Source organism: Gilbertella persicaria (genome assembly GCF_025201335.1).
Source record: "Gilbertella persicaria strain CBS 190.32 chromosome Unknown B0P05scaffold_3, whole genome shotgun sequence".
NCBI classification, from domain to species: domain Eukaryota; kingdom Fungi; phylum Mucoromycota; class Mucoromycetes; order Mucorales; family Choanephoraceae; genus Gilbertella; species Gilbertella persicaria.
This window is the reverse complement of record NW_026251964.1, coordinates 235,370-256,133: the sequence shown is the minus strand read 5'-3', so window position 1 is coordinate 256,133 and position 20,764 is coordinate 235,370. Positions and strand designations below refer to the sequence as shown.

At 38.4% G+C, this 20,764-nt stretch overlaps 11 protein-coding genes across 11 annotated transcripts; 6 read left to right on the top strand and 5 right to left on the bottom strand.

Moving 5' to 3' along the window:
• The first annotated feature begins 94 nt into the window (after window positions 1-94).
• B0P05DRAFT_523913 (tRNA synthetases class I, catalytic domain-containing protein) lies at window positions 95-2,897 on the top strand. The gene is made up of 3 exons (XM_051576134.1): window positions 95-415; window positions 463-525; window positions 576-2,897. The coding sequence occupies exons 1-3, from the start codon at window positions 154-156 to the stop codon at window positions 2,645-2,647; spliced, it is 2,397 nt and encodes a 798-aa protein (XP_051439015.1). The 5' UTR covers window positions 95-153; the 3' UTR covers window positions 2,648-2,897.
• B0P05DRAFT_583186 (uncharacterized protein) lies at window positions 2,780-3,205 on the top strand (the record flags this gene model as incomplete). Its single annotated transcript, XM_051582233.1, has 2 exons — window positions 2,780-2,834; window positions 2,943-3,205. 2 exons carry the CDS (start codon window positions 2,780-2,782, stop codon window positions 3,203-3,205), a joined length of 318 nt encoding a protein of 105 aa, XP_051439014.1.
• Window positions 3,206-4,123: 918 nt separating this feature from the next.
• On the top strand, window positions 4,124-4,679 carry B0P05DRAFT_576971 (phosphatidate cytidylyltransferase; the record flags this gene model as incomplete). The annotated part of the gene is made up of 3 exons (XM_051581747.1): window positions 4,124-4,164; window positions 4,204-4,360; window positions 4,410-4,679. The coding sequence occupies 3 exons, from the start codon at window positions 4,124-4,126 to the stop codon at window positions 4,677-4,679; spliced, it is 468 nt and encodes a 155-aa protein (XP_051439013.1).
• B0P05DRAFT_523911 (DNL zinc finger-domain-containing protein) lies at window positions 4,629-5,225 on the bottom strand. Its single transcript, XM_051576133.1, has one exon. It carries the CDS (start codon window positions 5,197-5,199, stop codon window positions 4,684-4,686), a length of 516 nt encoding a protein of 171 aa, XP_051439012.1. The 5' UTR covers window positions 5,200-5,225; the 3' UTR covers window positions 4,629-4,683.
• Window positions 5,226-5,271: 46 nt separating this feature from the next.
• On the bottom strand, window positions 5,272-6,057 carry B0P05DRAFT_568142 (uncharacterized protein; the record flags this gene model as incomplete). Its single annotated transcript, XM_051581177.1, has 1 exon — window positions 5,272-6,057. The coding sequence occupies one exon, from the start codon at window positions 6,055-6,057 to the stop codon at window positions 5,272-5,274; it is 786 nt and encodes a 261-aa protein (XP_051439011.1).
• Window positions 6,058-6,509: 452 nt separating this feature from the next.
• On the top strand, window positions 6,510-8,146 carry B0P05DRAFT_483667 (uncharacterized protein). Its single transcript, XM_051575230.1, has 4 exons — window positions 6,510-7,007; window positions 7,053-7,583; window positions 7,636-8,042; window positions 8,093-8,146. Exons 1-4 carry the CDS (start codon window positions 6,560-6,562, stop codon window positions 8,105-8,107), a joined length of 1,401 nt encoding a protein of 466 aa, XP_051439010.1. The 5' UTR covers window positions 6,510-6,559; the 3' UTR covers window positions 8,108-8,146.
• On the bottom strand, window positions 8,141-10,276 carry B0P05DRAFT_461523 (uncharacterized protein; the record flags this gene model as incomplete). Its single annotated transcript, XM_051574078.1, has 1 exon — window positions 8,141-10,276. One exon carries the CDS (start codon window positions 10,274-10,276, stop codon window positions 8,141-8,143), a length of 2,136 nt encoding a protein of 711 aa, XP_051439009.1.
• A 469-nt stretch (window positions 10,277-10,745) lies between these two features.
• B0P05DRAFT_601701 (RNA helicase) lies at window positions 10,746-14,888 on the bottom strand (the record flags this gene model as incomplete). Its single annotated transcript, XM_051583255.1, has 8 exons — window positions 10,746-11,030; window positions 11,074-11,304; window positions 11,344-11,947; window positions 11,991-12,118; window positions 12,162-13,324; window positions 13,371-14,091; window positions 14,140-14,791; window positions 14,841-14,888. Coding segments are annotated over 8 exons (3,793 nt in total), but the record flags the coding sequence as incomplete, so codon positions are not given.
• Window positions 14,889-14,978: 90 nt separating this feature from the next.
• Window positions 14,979-15,620, bottom strand: B0P05DRAFT_523904 (uncharacterized protein; the record flags this gene model as incomplete). The annotated part of the gene is made up of 1 exon (XM_051576132.1): window positions 14,979-15,620. Exon 1 carries the CDS (start codon window positions 15,613-15,615, stop codon window positions 14,980-14,982), a length of 636 nt encoding a protein of 211 aa, XP_051439007.1. The 5' UTR covers window positions 15,616-15,620.
• Window positions 15,621-15,709: 89 nt separating this feature from the next.
• B0P05DRAFT_523903 (triose-phosphate transporter family-domain-containing protein) lies at window positions 15,710-17,405 on the top strand. The gene is made up of 2 exons (XM_051576131.1): window positions 15,710-16,597; window positions 16,648-17,405. The coding sequence occupies exons 1-2, from the start codon at window positions 15,962-15,964 to the stop codon at window positions 17,374-17,376; spliced, it is 1,365 nt and encodes a 454-aa protein (XP_051439006.1). The 5' UTR covers window positions 15,710-15,961; the 3' UTR covers window positions 17,377-17,405.
• On the top strand, window positions 17,406-18,788 carry B0P05DRAFT_523900 (putative alginate lyase). Its single transcript, XM_051576130.1, has 5 exons — window positions 17,406-17,645; window positions 17,694-17,706; window positions 17,752-17,809; window positions 17,850-18,093; window positions 18,134-18,788. The coding sequence occupies exons 1-5, from the start codon at window positions 17,428-17,430 to the stop codon at window positions 18,753-18,755; spliced, it is 1,155 nt and encodes a 384-aa protein (XP_051439005.1). The 5' UTR covers window positions 17,406-17,427; the 3' UTR covers window positions 18,756-18,788.
• The last annotated feature ends 1,976 nt before the right edge of the window (window positions 18,789-20,764 follow it).

The window sequence follows — 20,764 nt, the reverse complement described above, 5'->3', positions numbered from 1 at the left end:
TGATGCTTCACAGGATTCATGCGATTCAAAGTCTATCAAACCCGCAGTCGCTGAATTAAATATATAAAGAAAAAAAAAAGTGACTTTGTTTTTCGTCCTTTGTCTTGTTTTTCATCCCCCCTTTTTTTTTTCCTTCTTTTTTTTTCATATACCATGGAAGATTTAGTCCCACTCTTTGTCAAAATCGGTTTATCCGAGCAAAAAGCCAAGGATACTGCTAAGAACAAGAAACTTGCTCCTACACTTGAAAAAGTGATTGATGAAGCTCAAGTACGCGAAACAGGCTGTAACAAGGATATCGGTATTCTCCTGTACAGTTTAGCTACCACTGTCACCAAGGGTGCTCAAGACCACTTGAGTTTCATGGTCAAGAAAATCATGAACGGCGACTTGAAGACCACAGATCAAATCTCTGGTAAAGTCTAAAATACGCGTATTGTCTTATTCATATCGATTGTTTAGCTGCCATTAAGTTTTGTGAAGCCGGATTTAAGGAAGATGAATTCGATGCTGCTACTGGTGTTGGTAAAGTGTATAGACTATGTGTGAGTTTCTTTATACTGATGAGATGGTAGGTGTTGTTGTCACTCCTGAACAAATCAGTGCTGCTATTGCTGAATATATCAACGCCAACAAGGATCAGATTGTTGCCAACCGGTACAAGACATTGGGTCCTACCCTTGCCAATGCTAAAAAGATGGAAGCCCTTCGTTGGGCAGAGGGTGGTAAAGTCAAGAACGAAGTCGAAGCCCAATACCTGGCTTTATTAGGTCCCAAGGATGAACGTGATGCTCCTCAAAAAAAGAAGAAGGAAGCCAAGCCCCAAGCTCCTACCAGTGGTGCTCAAAAGCCTAAAGAAGCTGAAAAACCAGTGGATTTCACTAAAGTCTTCTTTGAAGGTGAACTGGGTAAATTACATAAACCTGGAGGCAATCCTCAAATCAAGCCTGAATTGATGGAACAACATTTAAAGGCAACCGGTGGTAAGGTGGTCACCCGTTTCCCTCCCGAACCTAATGGTTATCTCCATATTGGTCATGCAAAGGCTATCAATGTCAATTTCGGTTACGCAAAAGCCCATAATGGTATTACCTATCTCCGTTACGATGATACCAATCCCGAAGCAGAAGAAGAAAAGTACTTTACTTCTATTTTAGACACAGTTCGATGGCTTGGTTTTGAACCTTTCAAGATTACTTATTCCAGTGATTATTTCCAAGAATTGTTTGATTTAGCTGTCAAGTTGATCAAGAAGGGATTGGCTTATACTTGTCAATGTACAGGTGAAGAAATCAATGCCTGTCGTGGTGGTAAAGACCATGGTGAGCGTAGAGCCTGTGTTCACCGTGACAGACCGATGGAGGAAAGTTTGGATCAATTCATGAAGATGAAAGAAGGTCGTTATAAGGAAGGTGAAGTCACCCTTCGTATGAAGATGGATTTAACCAGTGGTAACCCTCAATTCTGGGATTTGATTGCCTATCGTGTCCTTTACACTCCTCACTTCAGAACCCACGATCAATGGTGTGTTTATCCCACTTATGACTTTACCCACTGTTTAGTCGATTCATTTGAGAACATTACACATTCTCTCTGTACAACTGAATTCAGACAATCCCGTGAAAGTTATTACTGGCTAGTGGACGCTGTTGAAGTCTATAAGCCTGTTCAATGGGAATACGGTCGTTTGAATGTGACTGGTACCATCATGTCTAAGCGTAAGATTCTCAAGATGGTCAATAATAAGCACGTCTCTGATTGGGATGATCCTAGACTCTATACTTTGGTCGGTATTCGTCGTCGTGGTGTTCCTCCTGAAGCCATCAATAATTTTGTGCTTGAACTTGGTGTAACCACTGCTCAATCGACCATTGAAGTCTCCCGCTTTGATACCAAGACCCGTGAGTACTTGGACAAGTCTACGCCTCGTTTGATGACCATTGCTGACCCTGTGCGTGTGGTCTTGACGAACCTTCCTGACGACTTTGTTGAAGAAGTCGTTGTTCCCAACAAGCCTAGAGATCCTGCTTTTGGTGAACACAAGGTTCCTTTTGCCAAGGTTGTCTATATCGATCGTTCTGATTTCCGTGAACAAGACGCCAAGGGTTACTTCCGTCTTGCTCCCGGTAAATCTGTCGGTCTCTTATACGCTAAGCATCCTATTCGTTGCACCAACTACAAGAAAGATGCTGAAGGTAAAGTTGTCGAAATCGAATGTGTGTATGAAAACGAAGGCGAGTTCAAGAAGCCCAAGACGTATATCCACTGGGTTGCTGAATCTCCTCAACATAACTCTCCTGTTGCCTTGGATGAGCTTCGCATCTATGAACGTTTGTTTAAGCATGATAATCCTGAAACTGTTGAAGGTGGTTATCTGAATGATCTCAACAGCCATTCTTTGGAAGTTGTCAAGGGTGCTATTGCTGAAGTTGGTATTTATGACCATATTGCTGACTGGGTCAAGAAGACAGGCGGCAAAGACAAGGAAAGCATGCGTTGGCAATTCACCCGTACAGGTTATTTCTGTTTAGATAAGGATACTGAGATGGACACTGAATTAATCAAGGTTGGCAAGGTTAAGGAAGGTCTGAAGAACATTGTTGTCAACCGTACTGTTTCTCTCAAGGAAGATGCTGAAAAAGATTAGACTAAAGAAGCTCTTTTTGTATAATAATAAACAAAGTATATATATCTTGTTCTAAACAAGATCTGATGGATTAAAAAAAGAGAGACTATAAATGTGTAATGTCTATTTCATCATCATTTCTCAAGAAAAAAAATGTTCTTGAGAAACATGGTCAAAACAAGAAGCTTTTCTAAGCGTTTGATATCAAGTAAACATGGCTCCTTTTTATATTCTATCACAACACAATCACAACAAACTATCGAATAAAACCATCATTATGCTTTCAAACCCTTACTTACCTATTCAATCAAAATAGACAAATCCAAATTACCTTTGAAAGTAGGCTCGATCAATATACTTGATTTAGGCACAGTGGTCAACCGAGATGGGTTCCATACAGAACGCTTTATTTTCTCTGTAGGCTACATTATACGCAGACTATGTCCTAGTGCTGTTTATCCTGATAAATACACGGTGATGACAGCCAAGATACTAGATAGAAATCATTCTCAACTCTTAATGACTACAGCTGATCAACCAGACAATACTCCCATTGCCTCTTCCATTCCTAGAGCTTGAGCACCCTTCCTAGGCCGTAAAAAAAGATTCTATTTTTCTTTCAATCGGGTTGGTTTTATGTTGTTTGGCTTCTTTAACCCGACAATATTGAAAATGATACAGGATTTACCAGGCACAAATGATTTGGATCGATAAGTATGGAAAGAGTTCCAATCTATGAATTCAAGCCAAGAAAGTCGCTCTATTGCTTTTTCTTAACAAGCAGAAAAGGAGTTGATATACGACCTTCAATATCATCAAAATTCTTGATTGAATCTTGTCCATCCATCAGTTACAACACGCTTGTTTTTTTTGTTATAGTAGAAAACACAAATGTCTTTATAAACCATTTGCATTTCTCTTCTTTTGCATTTCTTATGATTCAATCAATGAGACTTAAGGCAGGCATATTGATGATAGCATTGTTTTCCTGTATTTTATTATCAGGTAATCTTCAATTGATTTCACTTCTAGTAGCATTACTTCAAGTAAAGATTTTTCAGGTAATAAAGGAGACATGTATTGATCAAACAAATGAATAAAATAAGTAGGAGTTACGTCGAGTTGGATTAGTACCAGGCAATGTTCATCTTGAAAAAAGACAAATCAAAAGCGATTGGTAAAGGGAAAAAAATAAAAATAAAACGGAAATGCCTCTCTTGCTCATATTCTGCATAGGTGTTTATTTGTTGTTTGTGCTTTAAGCATACTGAGCGTCTTTTGGTCTAATCAATGGAGTCTGTTGGGATGCTTTTTATTCTACAATAGCTGCAAGTAGACTATTTTAGAAATCTCTATGTAGATTAACTTGATTATAAAATAGGGTTCATTGCTTGGATCTTGTTTATTTTAAACAAAGAGCATGAAGCAAGTCTTGGTTCTTATGTTTTGCATACATCTTGGGTACATCTTTGTATTCTGTATACTTTATCACAGCCCATGTTGATTTATCATAATATGCTGAAAGGTGGTATCTTCTGGTAAAATAATCAATCTACAACATCATTAATTTCATTTAGGTTTTTATTTCCTTGTAGTTTAGTGATTTGCAATGATATAGCAGCTTATGCTTGGGGAAAATATGTTGGCAAGACGATGCTTTTAAGTCTTAGTCCTAAAAAGACAATGGAAGGATTTATAGGTGCTTTGATGACAACCATCTTGTTTGCTTATATAGTAAAGTAGAGACTGTCTCAAAGATAGGCCACTTATTTTTTTTTTCTAGTTCTCAGCTTGGTTAATCAAGTTTGATGGTTTGATCCAAGACAAGTATAACACACTCTATAATTGTATTCAATATCATGCTGTGATTCTTGCACTTTATGCTTCCCTTGTTGCACCCTTTGGTGGGTTCTTTGCCAGTGCTATCAAAAGAGCAAGTGGACTCAAGGATTTTGGTAGTTTTATACCAGGACATGGTGGTCTTTCAGACCGTTTAGACTGTCAGTTATTCATGGCTATGTTTGTCTATCTTTATTATGATACAATACAATAAAAGTTTATTGCTTCTTCTTTGCTTGTTCCATTCTCAATCGTTCTTGTTCTGTAATATCGGGCAACCATTCCATTAAATCACCTAAGCGCTCTACACCATGCTCGTCTACGATCACTTTACGAATAGCTTCGCCTTTTTCTTTTACAAGATCTTCCACTGTTGTCTTGCTGTCTCTAAACCAACCGAGATTGTCTGCAATCAAATGACGATTCTTGCAACCTGGACATTGGATTAGCACAACACCTTTTGTATAGGCGTGTTTGGACATGGTATGATGAGAACGCTCTTCGCAAACTTTACAAGTAAAGCCAATAAGCATTTGTCGTTTATAGACATTGTCTTGTGTGTCAGGATCTTGTTCTTTACGTAAGGGTGTCCATGCATGGAAACAAGCACTTTGAGTGTTCGTTTGAAGTGGTTGCCATACGAGTCGCTTTGGTATTGTAACCCAGGGACGTGGTGTACACTTGGGAAGTAAGGTTATCAAGGGTCTAATGGAAGATTGAACAGATCGCAACATGTTTAATAAGCAAAAGAAAAAAAAAAAAAAAAAAAAAAGGAAAAAAAAATACATTTTATTTTATTTATAAAGTTAGTTTCTTGCAACTGTGTTTCCACCTGTTGCTTTTGATACAGCAGCTAAAAAGGCGGTCTTTTGTTGAAGATCAAAAGTAGCATTACTGCCTACCAAATTACTCACAGTGCTACCCTGAATCACATTCGACCATGCAACATCTGTACCCACACTCAAGTATCTATCATAATCACCCGCCATATCCTTCATGACTAATTCACTGTTATCATCAGCAACTTGATCTGCTTGTTGTTCTGTAGACAATGTAGTAGTTTCAAATGATGTCCAATCAATGTCTTTATCAATGAATGTAGTAGCACGACGAGTACGGACTTCTTGAGGTGCTGCTTTACGCACATTGAACTTTTTATTGTTGTTGTTGTTTGGAGTACGTCTGTTGTTGTTCTTGAATTCACCCAACTGTTGTTTGTTTCTATTGTTGTTGTTGTTGTTGTTGTTGTTATTATTAGGTCTGTTTCTGTTTTGACGAGGTTGTTGCTTCTTTTCAACAGGTTCAGCAGCATCAGCAAATTGATCCTTGTTGTCATTGGTCTTTTTCTTATTGTGACGAGGAACAAAGTTACCATTGCGGTTACGGTTAGTCTTTGCGTTAGCCAAGAAAGCAGCAAAAGGATCACTGGCGCCATCAAGAATACGACCACGTCCAGTACCTCCTAAACGTTGTGAGAGAGGTGCCTTGGGTTCTTTATCATTAGGTGTTGCATAAGTTCTGATACAAGAATAAACAGTTTGATTCTTCCAACTATTGGCTCTAACAAGGCTTTGGGTGGTGTGTCTCAACATGGTGCAAATAAAAAAAAAAAAAAAAAAACTTTGCAGGCCCTTGTTCCCTTGATGGAAGGGGATCTAAAATTCCGGTCCATTCAATGTCCGGACCATAAGTTGGGATGAATTTGCCGTTTCTTTTTTTTTGTTTGGCTACACGATGTACATGTTTGACAAATGTTAAAAATTATTTGTTTGCTACTTTTGTGTTGATGTTTATTCATGTCAAAAAAAAAAACTTAGTGTCCGAAAATGGAGTCTAAAATAGGTACATGAAAAAAAACCAAAACATGCAGGCTGGTCAGTACCTTGATCAAGTGAAAGAAATCAGGCACACATTTGCTGTATTATTAATCAAGCTATTTGTTTGTCATCTTGCATCTGATTGGTTGATAATGATTCAATGTCAAAGTAAAATAAAGCCATCAATTTTTTTTTTTAGTTCCCCCTTTCCTTTTTCTTTTTGTCTTCCTATAAAAAGAAAAAAAATATTTCCAAAGTGTCTTATATAACAAGAAGAATGCTCTCTACAAAACCAGTTTACGATTACCTTGTGATTGGTGGTGGTTCTGGTGGTCTTGCCTCTGCTCGTCGTGCAAGTGGTATCCATGGTGCCAAAGTTGCTTTGGTTGAAGCACAACATCGCTTGGGTGGTACTTGTGTCAATGTAGGTTGTGTGCCAAAGAAAGTGATGTGGAATACAGCTTCTGTTGCTGAAGCCCTTCGTGATGCTCAACACTATGGATTTGGTGACCATAGTCAATTCAAGTTTGACTGGGAAGCTATCAAGGAAAAGCGTGATGCTTATGTCAAGCGTCTCAATGGTATCTATGAAAGAAATTTGGGTAACGATAAAGTGGAGCATCTTCAGGGTTTTGCTAGTTTTGTCAATAAAGACACTGTGCGTGTGCAACAATCCGAGACTGAATCATTTGAAGTTCAGGCCAAGAACATTTTGATTGCTACAGGTACGTATCGTATTCGATAGAACACTTTATTCACCATAAACTTAGGTGGTCATCCTCTGATCCCTGATATTCCCGGTGCTCATCTCGGTATTGATTCAGACGGTTTCTTTGACTTGGAACATCAACCTAAGCGTGTGGCTGTGATTGGTACAGGCTACATTGGTATCGAATTAGCTGGTATCTTTAACACATTGGGTACCAAAACCACTGTGTTCTCTCGTACCAAACATATCCTCCGTAGCTTTGATAGTATCATTCGTGACAACTTATTAAAGGAAATGCAGTCTGTCGGTGTTGACTTTGCTTTTGACTCTCAAGTCAAGGCCTTGGTGCGTGAAGGAGATGCTGGACCTATCACTGTTCAATATGAGTCTGATGGTAAATCTGCTTCTTTGGAAGTCGATACTGTCCTTTGGGCTGTGGGCCGTTTACCCAACATCAAGAAGCTTAATTTAGAGGCTGCTGGTATTCAGTTGACTGAAAAGGGTTACATTGCTGTAGATGAATATCAAAACACCTCTACTGAACATGTCTATGCTTTAGGGGATGCCTGTGGTCGTGCTGAACTAACACCTGGTAAGTAATAGAGTCATCCAAAGATGGGTATTCATTCTATCTGTTTTCATAGTGGCTATTGCTGCTGGTCGTAAACTGAGTGATCGTTTGTTTGGTGGTGAACAATTCAAGGAATCCAAGCTTGATTATGAAAATATTCCTACTGTTGTATTCTCTCATCCTACTGCTGGTACTGTTGGTCTTACAGAAGATGAGGCCCGTGCCAAATACGGTGATGAGAACATCAAGGTCTATACTTCCAAGTTTATCAACATGTACTTCTCTATGCTTGAACATAAAGAACCTACCGCTTATAAACTTGTCTGTGCTGGTGCTGATGAAAAGGTAGTGGGTGTTCATATCTTGGGTAGAGGCAGTGATGAAATCCTTCAAGGTTTTGGTGTTGCTGTACGTATGGGTGCTACCAAGGCTAACTTTGATGCTTGTGTTGCTATTCATCCTACTGCTGCTGAAGAATTGGTAAGTTTTCCCGTATTCATTGCTTATGCTCATATATATACGTATTTTAGGTCACTATGCGATAGAGAGAGAGAAATGATAGAGAAAGATAATTTATTTTACAACATTGGATTATCGTCAATAAACATATACTTGTTCATTTTTTTTGGACTAAAATATCTAAATTTAGGCTGATTCTTATTGTTTTGTTGATGATGCGTATGAAATGATTTGGGATTATATTGTACAAAAGAAGTAGTATTGTTGGTAGTGGTAGTAGTAGAAGTAGGTGAAAAATGAGAAGATACAAATTGCATATTAGTGTTTGGTTTCTTGATAAAGGAAGATTCATTGTCATTCCAACTTGACTTGCTGAAATTGTAATTGAGTGTAGGCGATGTGCTATAATTCGAGCTGGTTGAAGAGACAGACATACGTCGATGCAAATCATGCTTGATTTTATCTGTATCTGCCATGCCTGCCTGTCGTTTCTTTTCAGCATCTGATTTCAAATTAGCCAAGAAATAATCGAGTTTGGGGGTCTGTGTTGGTGGTTCTGTCTTGTGACGAGGATTAGAATACAGTTGATGTCTTCTGATCTCGACTTCAAGCCAGTCTGAGACTTGGATCCAGTTTCGACTCTGTGCTTCAAACTCCATGGTGCTCTTCAAAATATCCAAGGCTTTTATCAGACCATTTTCAAATTCGTTGGCTCGAATGTCTTTGAGGATCAAGGCACGGTCTTGAATAGAAGCACAGGAACGATAGGCATCCATGGCCATGGAGATCACTTCACTCGCACGCCATAGTTCATCACGGTCAAATGCACATCGACCATTTGGCAGAAAGGCACCTGAATTGAGTGCCGGCAATTGTTTCAATGACATCCTGAGACAAATATTGAGCGACTCGAGTGAAGACCGACTGGGTCGAGGATCATTGGCATCAGGCACAAACAGTTTATGGAGAATGACGCGTGTCGCATTGTACTCGATATTGACACGTATACAAGCCAAGAAGAGATCTTCGTGACCATAGACAAACCCACTATCAAACTTGAGATAGTCTGGTAAAGCTGCATAAAAATCAAGTAATTGACGATCGTATTCTTGCAGCTGTTCTAGCGTCATGTCTGATTCTTGTTCATAGACCACAGATAAGAAATGAGCTTGGATTTTCCAGAGTCGTAAGCAATGAATAAAGGCAATCACAGATATTTCGTCTTCATCAATGTCTTGTTCCATCACACGGGGTAAGTCTATTTGTATGCCTGGGATACGAGGCTGAGGTGTGTTCTTGAGTGCACCACCTGCAGAGTATAGATAAAAATCCATTGCCCAAATAGACCACCAAAGGCGAGTGTCCATTTCCTTTTCATAGGATTCATCGTCTGCTTCATCCACCGTACGAGGGTAAATTTCAAGCTCATGAAGAGCAGAGACAGCCATACCAGCATAATGATGACGACGACTAGGTTCTGCTCGAAATACAATAAGATGTAGTGCAATGACCGTAAATCGATCTGGACGATCAAATGATTGAGACAGACACTCACGTGCTTGATCAAAGAAATACTCTTCTTGTTCCTGTATCTTGTCTTGATCTCCGACAAAATGTTCTAATCCCGACCGAGAATGGTGCAAGACCATATGTCGAAATGTGCTGACACAGATAGCATTCACAATCAGTGTGTTGGTAGGGTCTGGTTGTGCATTGTACCATGTCATGAATTCATCACGTCGTAAGATGGGTGTATTGCGTATCCAGCAAGTAAAGTAAGTATCCACACAGGCATCTGCGACTTGTTTTAGACTGATTTGACCATGCTTCGAATGAGGCCGAGGTAGTTGACCGAGTCTGCCAACAGAGGCGAAGTAGTTGATAGGCTTTAATTTATGGGATTTGTTGCGACACATTTTAATTCCACTTTTGTTGATATCGTCGTCACCTGACACAGGAGATGGACTTGAGTCATGTGCCACCACGGGCAAAGAGGTGTTACAAAGCTTACTGAAGGCATCGATGAGTAAATGTAAATCTGAGGCACTGGTGACATTGGCTTCCATATTAATGCCTACATCTGTATAAGAAAGATTAAATTTAGACCAAATGTCTAATTCTGAAGAACTGGGAATGGAAGGTGTCTGGTTCCAGAAGGCGGAAGTACTTTTGGGTGAGGGTAATGATAGGGAATAGACGGAGGATTGAAATTGACCGGTTGGGTCCAATACATCTGAAGCTGGTGAAGAGGCCATTGTGAGTTCTTCTTCTATGTCCAATGAGGGTTTAGAGGTATCCCAACAATTGAATAACCAATCTTTTTTATAAGTGTCATGGTTGATAAATAAACTTTCGTCTTCTTCCTCCTCTTCTTCTTCAATAAATCGAATACGTTTTTGACTTTGTCCAAGTGTGTCAAATGGCATTTTTTTGTTAGAAAAAGTTTTATTTAAAAGAAAATGAGAAAAAAAAAGGAAGAAAAGGAAGAAAATGAAGAAAAGATAAATATATGTTATATTTATGTGTGTGAGTGTGTGTGTGTGTGAATAAGTACTTGATTACAATGAAAATACCTTGTAAAAAAAAAAAAAAAAACCATTTATAAAGAGTAACACAAAAAAAGGTTTTTTTTATTCATCATCTTTACCCAATAACAGCTTTTTGTTTTTCTAATCATTTTAGAGCTTATCAGAAAAATATTTTTTTTTCTACACCGCTCAACTTATCAGTGATGAACATATATTTGTTGCACACAATTCAACTTTATTTTAAAGGCTTTTTACAGACTGAACATCTTTGGTTTCCTGGATTCAATGCCATGGCTCGAATTTGACCACATTCAATTGGTATTGTATGGCCACAAGGTAAACGAACAGGCAAGACAGCAGTGCATGGACCACAGCGTTCATAGCACAATCGATTACAAGCATGTTTACACGGGAGTATTTTTCCACACTGTAATTTACATTTATAGTTTTCATGATCATAAGAATGACATTTTAAGGTACACTATCCAAAAATGAGTGTGAAACAAGCCTAAAAAAAACTTTACCTTGTGGCCACAGGGCAATGTTTCTGCACAAGGCTTTTTACAGCCTCCTTCTTCTGCTTCAGTGAAATCGACAGGCCATTGAACTTGAGTTCTTGTTCCATGCTTTTCACATTTGAGAACAAGTCTAGTGCCAATCATTTGTTCATTCTGATCTTCTATGTTTCCCACGATTTCGTTCCACAAGTCACTTCTTTCACACAACAACCTAGCATTACCAAGAATGTAAAGACCCTAATACAATAAGTAACAAAATGACTGTAAATTACTTACATGCTGCGCTCTGGATAACGACACACAAACACGATTAGCCACTTTTAAGAAACCGATTTGCCCATTGGCATTACTTCTGACAAGTGATAAAATGATAATCTTGTTTTCTTCGCCTTGGTAACCATCCACACTGCTCACAAGAATAGGCTCAGGATCCACATTGGGGCGACGTTCGTCACGCAAGGCTCGTTTGATCATGGATTTTTGGCCCGAGTACATGGTAATGATCGTGATGTCTTGCGTTCCATACCCTTGTTGAAGTAAATAGACAGATAATTTGGCTACCATTTTAGCTTCATGCTCATTGACTTTAGAAGCGGATTCACTTATATGAGTTTCATCTTCACTATGGGCCAAGAAGAACACGGATTGGTCCATGCCTCGAATAGGTGGGTATCGATAGACATCAGAGTGATCATTGAGTGGAGGATCTTTGTAGATAGGGTTGATTAAGGAACGGATTTCTGGACGCATACGACGTTGATGAGAAAGTCTTGTGAAAGGGAATTGGTTCATGACCAGACGCTCAAACAAAGAAACACCTAGCGCATGGTTTTCAGCTAATCCATGAACTGCAGTTGAAGGTCTCAGTTGTTGATGATCACTGCAAAGAATAAGCTAATCTAAACACAAAGGAAATTTCTTACCCAATCAAGATCAAGTGCTCTAATGAATCTGTGAGAGCAGAAATGATGTGTGATTCCAGCATTTCTGCTGCTTCTTCCACAATCATGACCCTAGGTCGCATTTCTTCCAACAGATCATGGTATTTAGCCTAATAGAGTCAACACTCGTTAAACAGTATAGTATCATCTTACAGCAGCAGTACTTGTCATGCCTACAACATAGTGCTCTCTACAAATCTTGGCTTCGAAATTGGCTGTTAACTTACGGATATCATTTGAAATGGCTTGGTATCGTCTCATGAGTCCATTGAGTTTAAATTGGAGTTCTGCTTGTCTACGTTCTGCCCATTCCTTGTGGGCCTTTAGACGAACAGGCAAGGGCCACATAGAAACATCATCTTCTTTTCTCCATCGCTCTAAAGAAAGATTGGCATGGTCTTCATCAAACACAGGCTGATTGACAGTATCTTCGAAAAAGTTGAATTTCTTGGAATCAAATGTAGACACAGGCCTGATTTTAGAATAATTGATGATTTTGCGCTCAGGTCTTTCACCCAAACTAGGCTCTGTCTGTCTTTGATAGGCTTTACCAATCTGGATAAAAGGACTTTTATTGCCTTGTAAGTCTTGGTCTTCACCTTTAAAAGCTTGTTGTACATCCAAGAATTCTTCTTCTTCAATCAAATCTCGTTCTTCTGGGTCTTCTTCAAACACAAGGCCCTTTTCTTGTTCTAAAAAGTTTTGTTTCATTTCATCAGCTAAAGAAGTAGTAATGCCTGCGTTATCGACATAGTCAATGGCCTCACGCAACCATATCTCGACTGGATTGGGTTCCTTCTCCTTCACTTCTTGGACATAGTTTGGATTTCCACCAGTCCAATCACCCTTCGATCCTCTAGGATTTCTCGAGAATCGTTCGCGCTGTTGATTACCCTTTTTATGTTGATTCGTAGGTTTGGGTTTAGCTACTGGCTCTACTGAAGTGATTTCCCAATCATCATCTGAATCCCCATCATTTGTACTGAATATAGTTGTATTGGATGTGTCTTTTCGGTTCTTTTCTTTTTCAGCAATGTATTTCAGGGAAGCAAGTTGGCGATCCTTTAAGCCCTTGATGCTAGCAATGTAGTCAATGGTCACACAAGGTTCTTCATAAAGCTCAATGATGATATTTTTAATCTCTTTAGCTACTTGGTCTCTACTGCGATACAGTCTGCCGAGTCCTCGAGGTCTTTGGTGTGCCTTTTTGAGCTCATACAATGTATGTTCTTTTAGCAGTTCAGACTTGGATCGACCACCTACACGCACAATTTTATCATTGTAGTCCAAGATGTGCTCCAAGAATTGGTCCAGTGCTATATATTATAAATCATGGCTTTCTCATTCATTATAGATAATTACCATGGTTTGTTTGACAAATACAGACAATAGGACCAATCGATCCTTCAAAGTTGTTCAACAAGACACGCATAGCATAAGTACCCACATACGTTTTACCTGTACCAGGAGGACCTTGAACAATCGACAGGTTATGTGACAAGATAGTTCTTAAGGCATCCATCTGTGTCTCATCCATGCCATTGTTATAATGTGGCCATTCACTTCGGATATCAATAGGCCAGTGTTCTTTTGTTCTTGATTTTGTCTGCACGTTAATATTATAGTAACGTTTATAGGCTGCATAATGAGGTACAAGCACATTGTTCGATAGATTCACAAGGTATTGAGAAAATGGTAAGCCACCTGTAGATGTCTTTTGAAGCACAGTTAGTACATGACGATAGGCTTCAAAGTAACCATCGGTTGCTTCCAACATGACATAAGTGTCTTCTGAAGTCAAACTAGGATCACCAAAGCCTAAAGGTTGATTTTCATTGTCTCTTTCGAGATACAAGTCCAACAGGTATTCAAATCGACTTGCACCTCGCATGGGTTCTTCTCCACGCTCTACAATGGTAGCAATCTTCAAGTCTTTTTCAAAATGATCCTTGGACAACAAGACCAATGTACCAGGCATTAAACGCTTTGATTGAGCCCAATTGACACGTACATAATAAGGCAAACGAAAACTGATTCGATAAAGCGGTTGACGATTACCAAACACAATCGCATTCAAACCAACCTAATGCATTATAAACATATGGGTATATATAGATAGGTGTTTACTTACATGTTCATATAAACGATAAGGTCTTTGATAAGATGCTGCATTTTCCATAGCTATACCTACATCATCTGCATCTTTGGTGGCATGATACACTTCCTTGTATGATTTAACCGCATTTTGTAAAGGAATCAAGAAATCCTGTCTCATTAACTCAAAATGGGTATACAAGTACTGCTCCACACTCTCATAAGGCTGCTTGACCAGATTGACAGGCACATCAGGAAAAGGGTCACGAAAATGACGGTTTTCCCATTCTTGGGGATCCTTAAGTTGTTCTGCCGTAATGATATCTTCATAATCGGGTACGACATTTTGTGTACGATACGAGCTATAGTCTGTCACTTTAGAGAACGTAGGTGTCTCATCATCAATATCAAAATTCAATCGAAACGTCGTGGTTTCTGCTGTGAATTCTTTTGTACTAAACTTGCCAGGTTCTTGAGGTGGATCGTTGAACTCGCCAGACCAATTTTGAGTGGATGTCGCGCCATTTGTGTTCCAACTCACTTGGGCGTCGTCGATCCAAGTGCTAGAGGGTTGGTTGTTGCCAAAGTCGAACTTGGAGCGTGCGCGTGAGTTTTGTTTTGGTTGAGAAACTTCGAACTCGTTTGTAAGTGAGTTTAAAGTAGCGTTTACAACCGCTGGTCCTGTAGAACTACAAACTGTCAATATGTAGTGAAATACAAGTTATCTTTTATGCTCACAAAGCTGCGTCCCAGTCAATATCGTTCCAATGCTTTCGAGAGCCCATTATCTTAAAAGACAAAAAAAAAAAAAAAAAAAAAAAAAAAAAAAAAAAAAAAAAAAAAAAAAAAAAAAAAAGTTTAAAACATTTATTTAAAGTTAATGGAATATCAGAAATCTAGTAAGCATATCTGTGTTTAGACTCTCTTGAAGCAAATACTCATTGCTTAATATATCAGAAGGAAGCGAAGGAACTTCCTCCAAATGATCAAATTTGCTTTCTTTGAATTCAAGCGTAGTTGGATCAATTAATTCATTAATTGCAGTTGTGAACAGATCTTCTATTTGTCTTTCAGATAGTTGACATGTGGTCTCGTTCATAGCAATTGGCACTGCTCTATCCGGCTTCTTTGCTCTATTTACTAGAGATAATTCCTTTTCGGTAGTGAACACTTTACTAGCTAGTGGTGCCTTGACCTTCTTTGTTTGTTTTGGAGAAAACTTGTATCCTGGATGGGCTTCTATATGCTCTATTGCTGCTTTATCTGCCTTCATGTGGAATTCTTTTTTTACTTCTTCGGGCTCGTCTTTCCACATCCTGCCAAGAAGTGCTGAAATCTCGCTTTGATGTAATTTTATCCAAGACGGATCTGGGTTTCTCATTTTTTCTCGTCTGTAGCAAAAAAATGCATTCAGTGGCCTAGGAGTGGTTGTTCCGTGTACCGTACGCTCTGTATTACCCACTTTTGAGCGATCAGCAGGAAATTCTTGGACAAAAGTAAGCATTTTAGACATTTGGTTGAAGCAATTATAAGAAAAAGAGATGCAGAAGTTTATTTTTGAGAAGCTTTTTTAACGAAATGAGAACAATGAAATTGTTAATCAAGGAGTCGTTACACATAAAGAAATGCTGCATTTCTTTTCATTAACTACCCGCTCACTGGCGATAGCCAAACCTAATGCACGTCATTGTTTGATGCCCTCAGCTAAATTTTCTCCGTATTTAAGTAACAAGTTAGTTACTGCGTTAGATTTACTTTCATGACTCTCACTTTCATCATCCTTTTCTGCCCGGTCACATATTATATTGCATGTCCGATAACTGAATAAGATTTTAAACACTTCAGTTGTTGGCGTAATCATGTCTCCAACCAAAATAAGCCCTCGAAAAGACATGGTTTCAGCAGCTGAAGGATATCCAACATATGAAGACATAAACAAAGCCAAACTACGCTATCAACCACAAGAAGATCTACTTCATGACTCCAAGATGACTCAAGAGGCTTTTGGGACCATCAGAGCCTTTTCAAAGACTCAGAATAGCAGTCTATTGTCTTTCTTAGACCAACCAACAAAGGAACCTGATATTAACAACGACCTCTCTACACGCCATACAGAGAATTATTATGACGATAGCCGTTTTAAGGAGGCCATAAAGAGCCGCTTATCTTTAGGAAACCATTTTACTGTATCAGATAACCTCAAATTTATATTGAATTGCTGTATGTGGTATTTGTCTTCTTCACTCACAAACAACATTGGCAAATCCATCATGAATGCATTTCAGTTTCCAGTCACTCTTACTTTTGTGCAATTTGGTTTAGTTGCTTTTTGGTGTTATCTTGTATCCATTGTGTTTAAAGCAACCCATATTCGATCACCTACACATGAAATCATAAAGACAATTGCACCATTGGCTATTTTCCTTATTGTGGGGCATATATTCTCTAGCGTGGCTATCAGTCGAGTACCTGTGAGTTTAGTACACACAATTAAGGTAAGGAAGAAAGAGTACAAAGAAAACCATTTATAGATATGATTGGATAGGCACTTGCTCCTTTGTTTACAGTAGCTTTTTACAGGTTTATTTTCCATGTACGCTATTCAGAAAAAGTCTATATTTCATTGTGCCCATTGACATTGGGTGTCATTCTGGCCTGTTCATTCACATTTTCCAATAATTTTGTTGGTTTGGCCTGTGCTTTGGGTTCTTGTCTTGTGTTTGTGACACAGAATATCTTTAGCAAAAAACTACTGTTTAAAGAATCCAAGTTAGGTGACCGAAATCCAAATAAGCTGGATAAGCTCAATGTCTTGTTCTATTCTTCCTTATTGTCATTCTTACTTATGGCTCCATTGTGGCTCTTTTATGATGGTAACAGTCTTTTAACAACACAGAAACAAGACAGTGATATGACCACTTCCACTCTCCTTTTTTACTTTTTTGTCAATGGCACCATGAATTTTGCTCAAAATTGGTTTGCATTCACAACGCTTAGTTTGACTTCACCTGTGACCTATTCTATTCTGTCCTTGTTAAAGCGTATCTTTGTGATTGTAATGAGCATTGTATGGTTTGGACAACAAATTACATGGACACAAGGCATTGGTATTCTTTTGACATTCCTTGGCTTATACATGTATCAGAATGCAAAGAGTGATGTAGACAAAGGCGAGACCAAGATTAGAGAGAATGCAATAGATCTGCTTCCAATGCAGAATACACTAGCAGAAAAAAGTTTTTGGATACCCAACAATGATATGAAAAGTCTTTAGGCACAAATAAATTTCGCCCCTTTTTTATTTATTTTTTTTGTTTTATTGTTTATGGGCCCAAGAAGACCTGAAGTTGAATATATTTCATTAAGAAAATTGACTTGGCAAAAGCAAAGAGGACCTGACCAAGCTACTCAAGAAGGCTACAAATGTCTTCAAAAACTCGCCAACGCTGCTTTGAAGAATGGGCCTTTCAGTATCACATTTGATAAAGCTGCTCCTCATCTCGCTCCCTCGGGTGACTGTCGCGATTTTCTATCTTATGCACCGTAAGCTGTTTATTTTATTCCTTTTCTGTATTTATAGTGTGTCTTTAGTTACTGGTGGCCAGTAAGTGGCAACAAAGAAAAGCCAACTCATTGTGACCAAAAATAGGAAAATCCCAATGACCCAAACACAAAATACGTCAGAAGAGACGGAAAAAGAAATCCAGGTACGACCATGCGTCTATACCTTGTTTAACATGTAAACAGATATAGGTTCAGTCAAAGATCAAGCTCAATTAGAGTCCTTTGCTGAGAACTTTATGTTTTTATGTCTGGGATATCATTTCTTTAACAATAGAAATTATGCTGATCACGCCGTTTTGTTGCTAAATACCTTCTTTGTGGATGAAAAGACACGCATGAATCCTCATCTTGAGTATGCTCAACTCGTTCGAGGCTCTCAAAACCGTACACGCATGGGCCGTTGTGAAGGTGTCATTAGTTCACGCAGGTAAGTAGAATCTAATTCGTTGTTTTTGCTTATTGTATAGTTTATCACGTATTGCAAATTGCTTGCCTCTTTTGGAATCAGTAGATGCCTACAATACAGTCAAACCCTATGTCTATGCCTGGTTTAATGCATATCTACAATGGCTCAAGACATGTACTATAGCTCTAGAAGCAACAAAGGCATCTAATAATATTCATACTTGGTATATTGTTCAAATCAGTGCTATTGAGCATTTGCTGTATCCCCCTCATGTTGTCTATAATACACTGGTGAATTATTTTACACACAAACTAACTAATCAAGTCGATAGCAAGACAGGCGATCAACCTTCTGAATCAAAGCGGGCAAAACCTTTTCACTATCTAGTATTTAATATACAAGCTGTCATGTTTCTTGCAGAATTGGCTTTGGATATTGGTATGAATGTCTATCAAACTCAGCCATTGATTCATTTGGCTATAAAGCATATTACTACATTTGCTCATTCTTCAGATCTAAAAGATGACATTACAGAAGCGATTCGATGTGTTGAAATAACATGGAAAGGCATAGGCAATGACACTGATCATTGCTGCAAATCTTTCCTTGATATAGCCTATCATTGCAAATACGCTGAAAAGATCAATGGTCCTAAAAATGCAATTCATGTTCTTTGGTCTTGATTATTCTTGTAAACATGAGTTATGAAATAAATCAATTCATTTTGCTAAAATGACATTCCTTGATTTTGTGTTTTAAAATAGAGTGTATGTTTCGACAGAGAAATCAGGACTCAAAAAATATTCCATTCTCTATTTACTACATGCTGACAAAATCAACTTTTTTTTTCTTGATTTATTGAAAGAATAAAAGTCGTAAGTGAGTTTGACTTGTATAGTTAAGAGTTAAACTCTATCTAAAAGTAAAAAGTCTATCTAAACTACTCATTTCTATATTTGTGGTAAACAATTATGCATAAAGAAGATTCATTTTTCATTTAATTCAATAAACAAATATGTGTTGAATCAAGAACTTTCAATAAAGTAATCCTTTTTTTTTTTAACTTGAATTATAACTCTAATATGAGGCTATATCATTATTTACTGTATCTATATCTATTTGTATTGCTTTTTGAAGGGTAAAAAAAAAAGAAGTGACATAATGACACTAAGCATGTACTAATCTACCCATGCTTAGAACCGTGGCAGATGAACCATTAAAAGCAGACGCTGATGAACTCATAGGAACAACAAGTACAGTGACCTCTATTGTCACTGGACCTCCAACCACATCTTCTTCTTGGGCGATAGTTGTCGTATCTTCTCCTGGAGCATTACCCATTCCAACCAGACTTCCTACTCAAACAGTGACATTGATTGTCTCTTCTTCACCGTCGAATGAGGACGTCCTTACAATTCCAACAAGCATGCCTACAGAAACCTCTTATCTCTCAGAAGTTGATTTGGAGCTACTGGTGTTTTGTCTAAACAACCAGACAGAAAGTGGTTGCGTCGGACTCCTGGGCATTGTTCACTCTTACTTTGATCAACGATTAGATCAAGAAACTGCATGGATGGAATACCTTGAAGAAAGAGGCTGGGAAAGGCCAGATATATTTACGCAAACATCCACTCAAACAAAAAGCGTAAGTATCTTTGTATGCATAACTTAGCTCACATATTATGGCTAGTTTTATTATACAGACCTTACTACCCAGATTATTACAACAGACAATGTTAAGATTATTAGAGCGACATCAACATATTATCTTGATCTAGTAAGTTGAACATATACGTTTGTATATACTTAGTTGTATGGTAGGATGCTGAAGATAATGATCAAGGTGGTGGAACCATCTACTTGGGTAGTCAAGCCTTTTGTCCATGTTCAGAAGGAGGATCGAGAGCATGTACAAGCATGTCTATTTTGACGGTTACTAGCACAGTGCCTTCTTATACCACAATGACAACAACAGAGCAAGTCACTGTCAGTTCGTTGGCCACAGTAGTAAAAACAATGCTTGATGCAAGTACTATCACAATGACCGAAACAAATTTTGATGTTAGTCTGGTTACTGCCTATATTAGTTCAACAATTACAAAGCTTAGCACTCTCTTGAGTCCTACTACAGTGAAAGAGATCAGTATCGCGCGAGAGCCAACTACTATCACAGAACCCTTTACTGTAAGAGAGTCTGTCATTATAAGAGACCTTACAACAGTAATTGAGCCCACAACAATAATTAAACCCACAATAGTAATTGAGTCCACAAAATTGACAGAATCGATAACGGTGATTGAGCCTACAACTGTAACCGAATTGACGACTTTAACAGAACCCTTAACTTCAATGGTTACTACTGTCAATAGACTCACCACCGCTATAGAGGTTAGGACCGTTTCAGAATTCCGTACCTTGACAGAACATGTCACTGCCACAGAACTTATCACTTTAAGAGAACCTACAACAATGCGAGAACTCACAACTATAAGAGAACTTGCCTCGACAGTGACAGAAATGGCTACATTAACTGACACAGCTACAGTCACCCAAACAGATGTGGATGTTCGCCTTGTCACAGCCACAATCAACCAAACACTGACCGACGTTTCCTTTGGAACAGTGACTTCCTTATTCACTGTAACCAATACTGAAAGAACAACAGACACTCTTTTAAACACAATCATCAAGA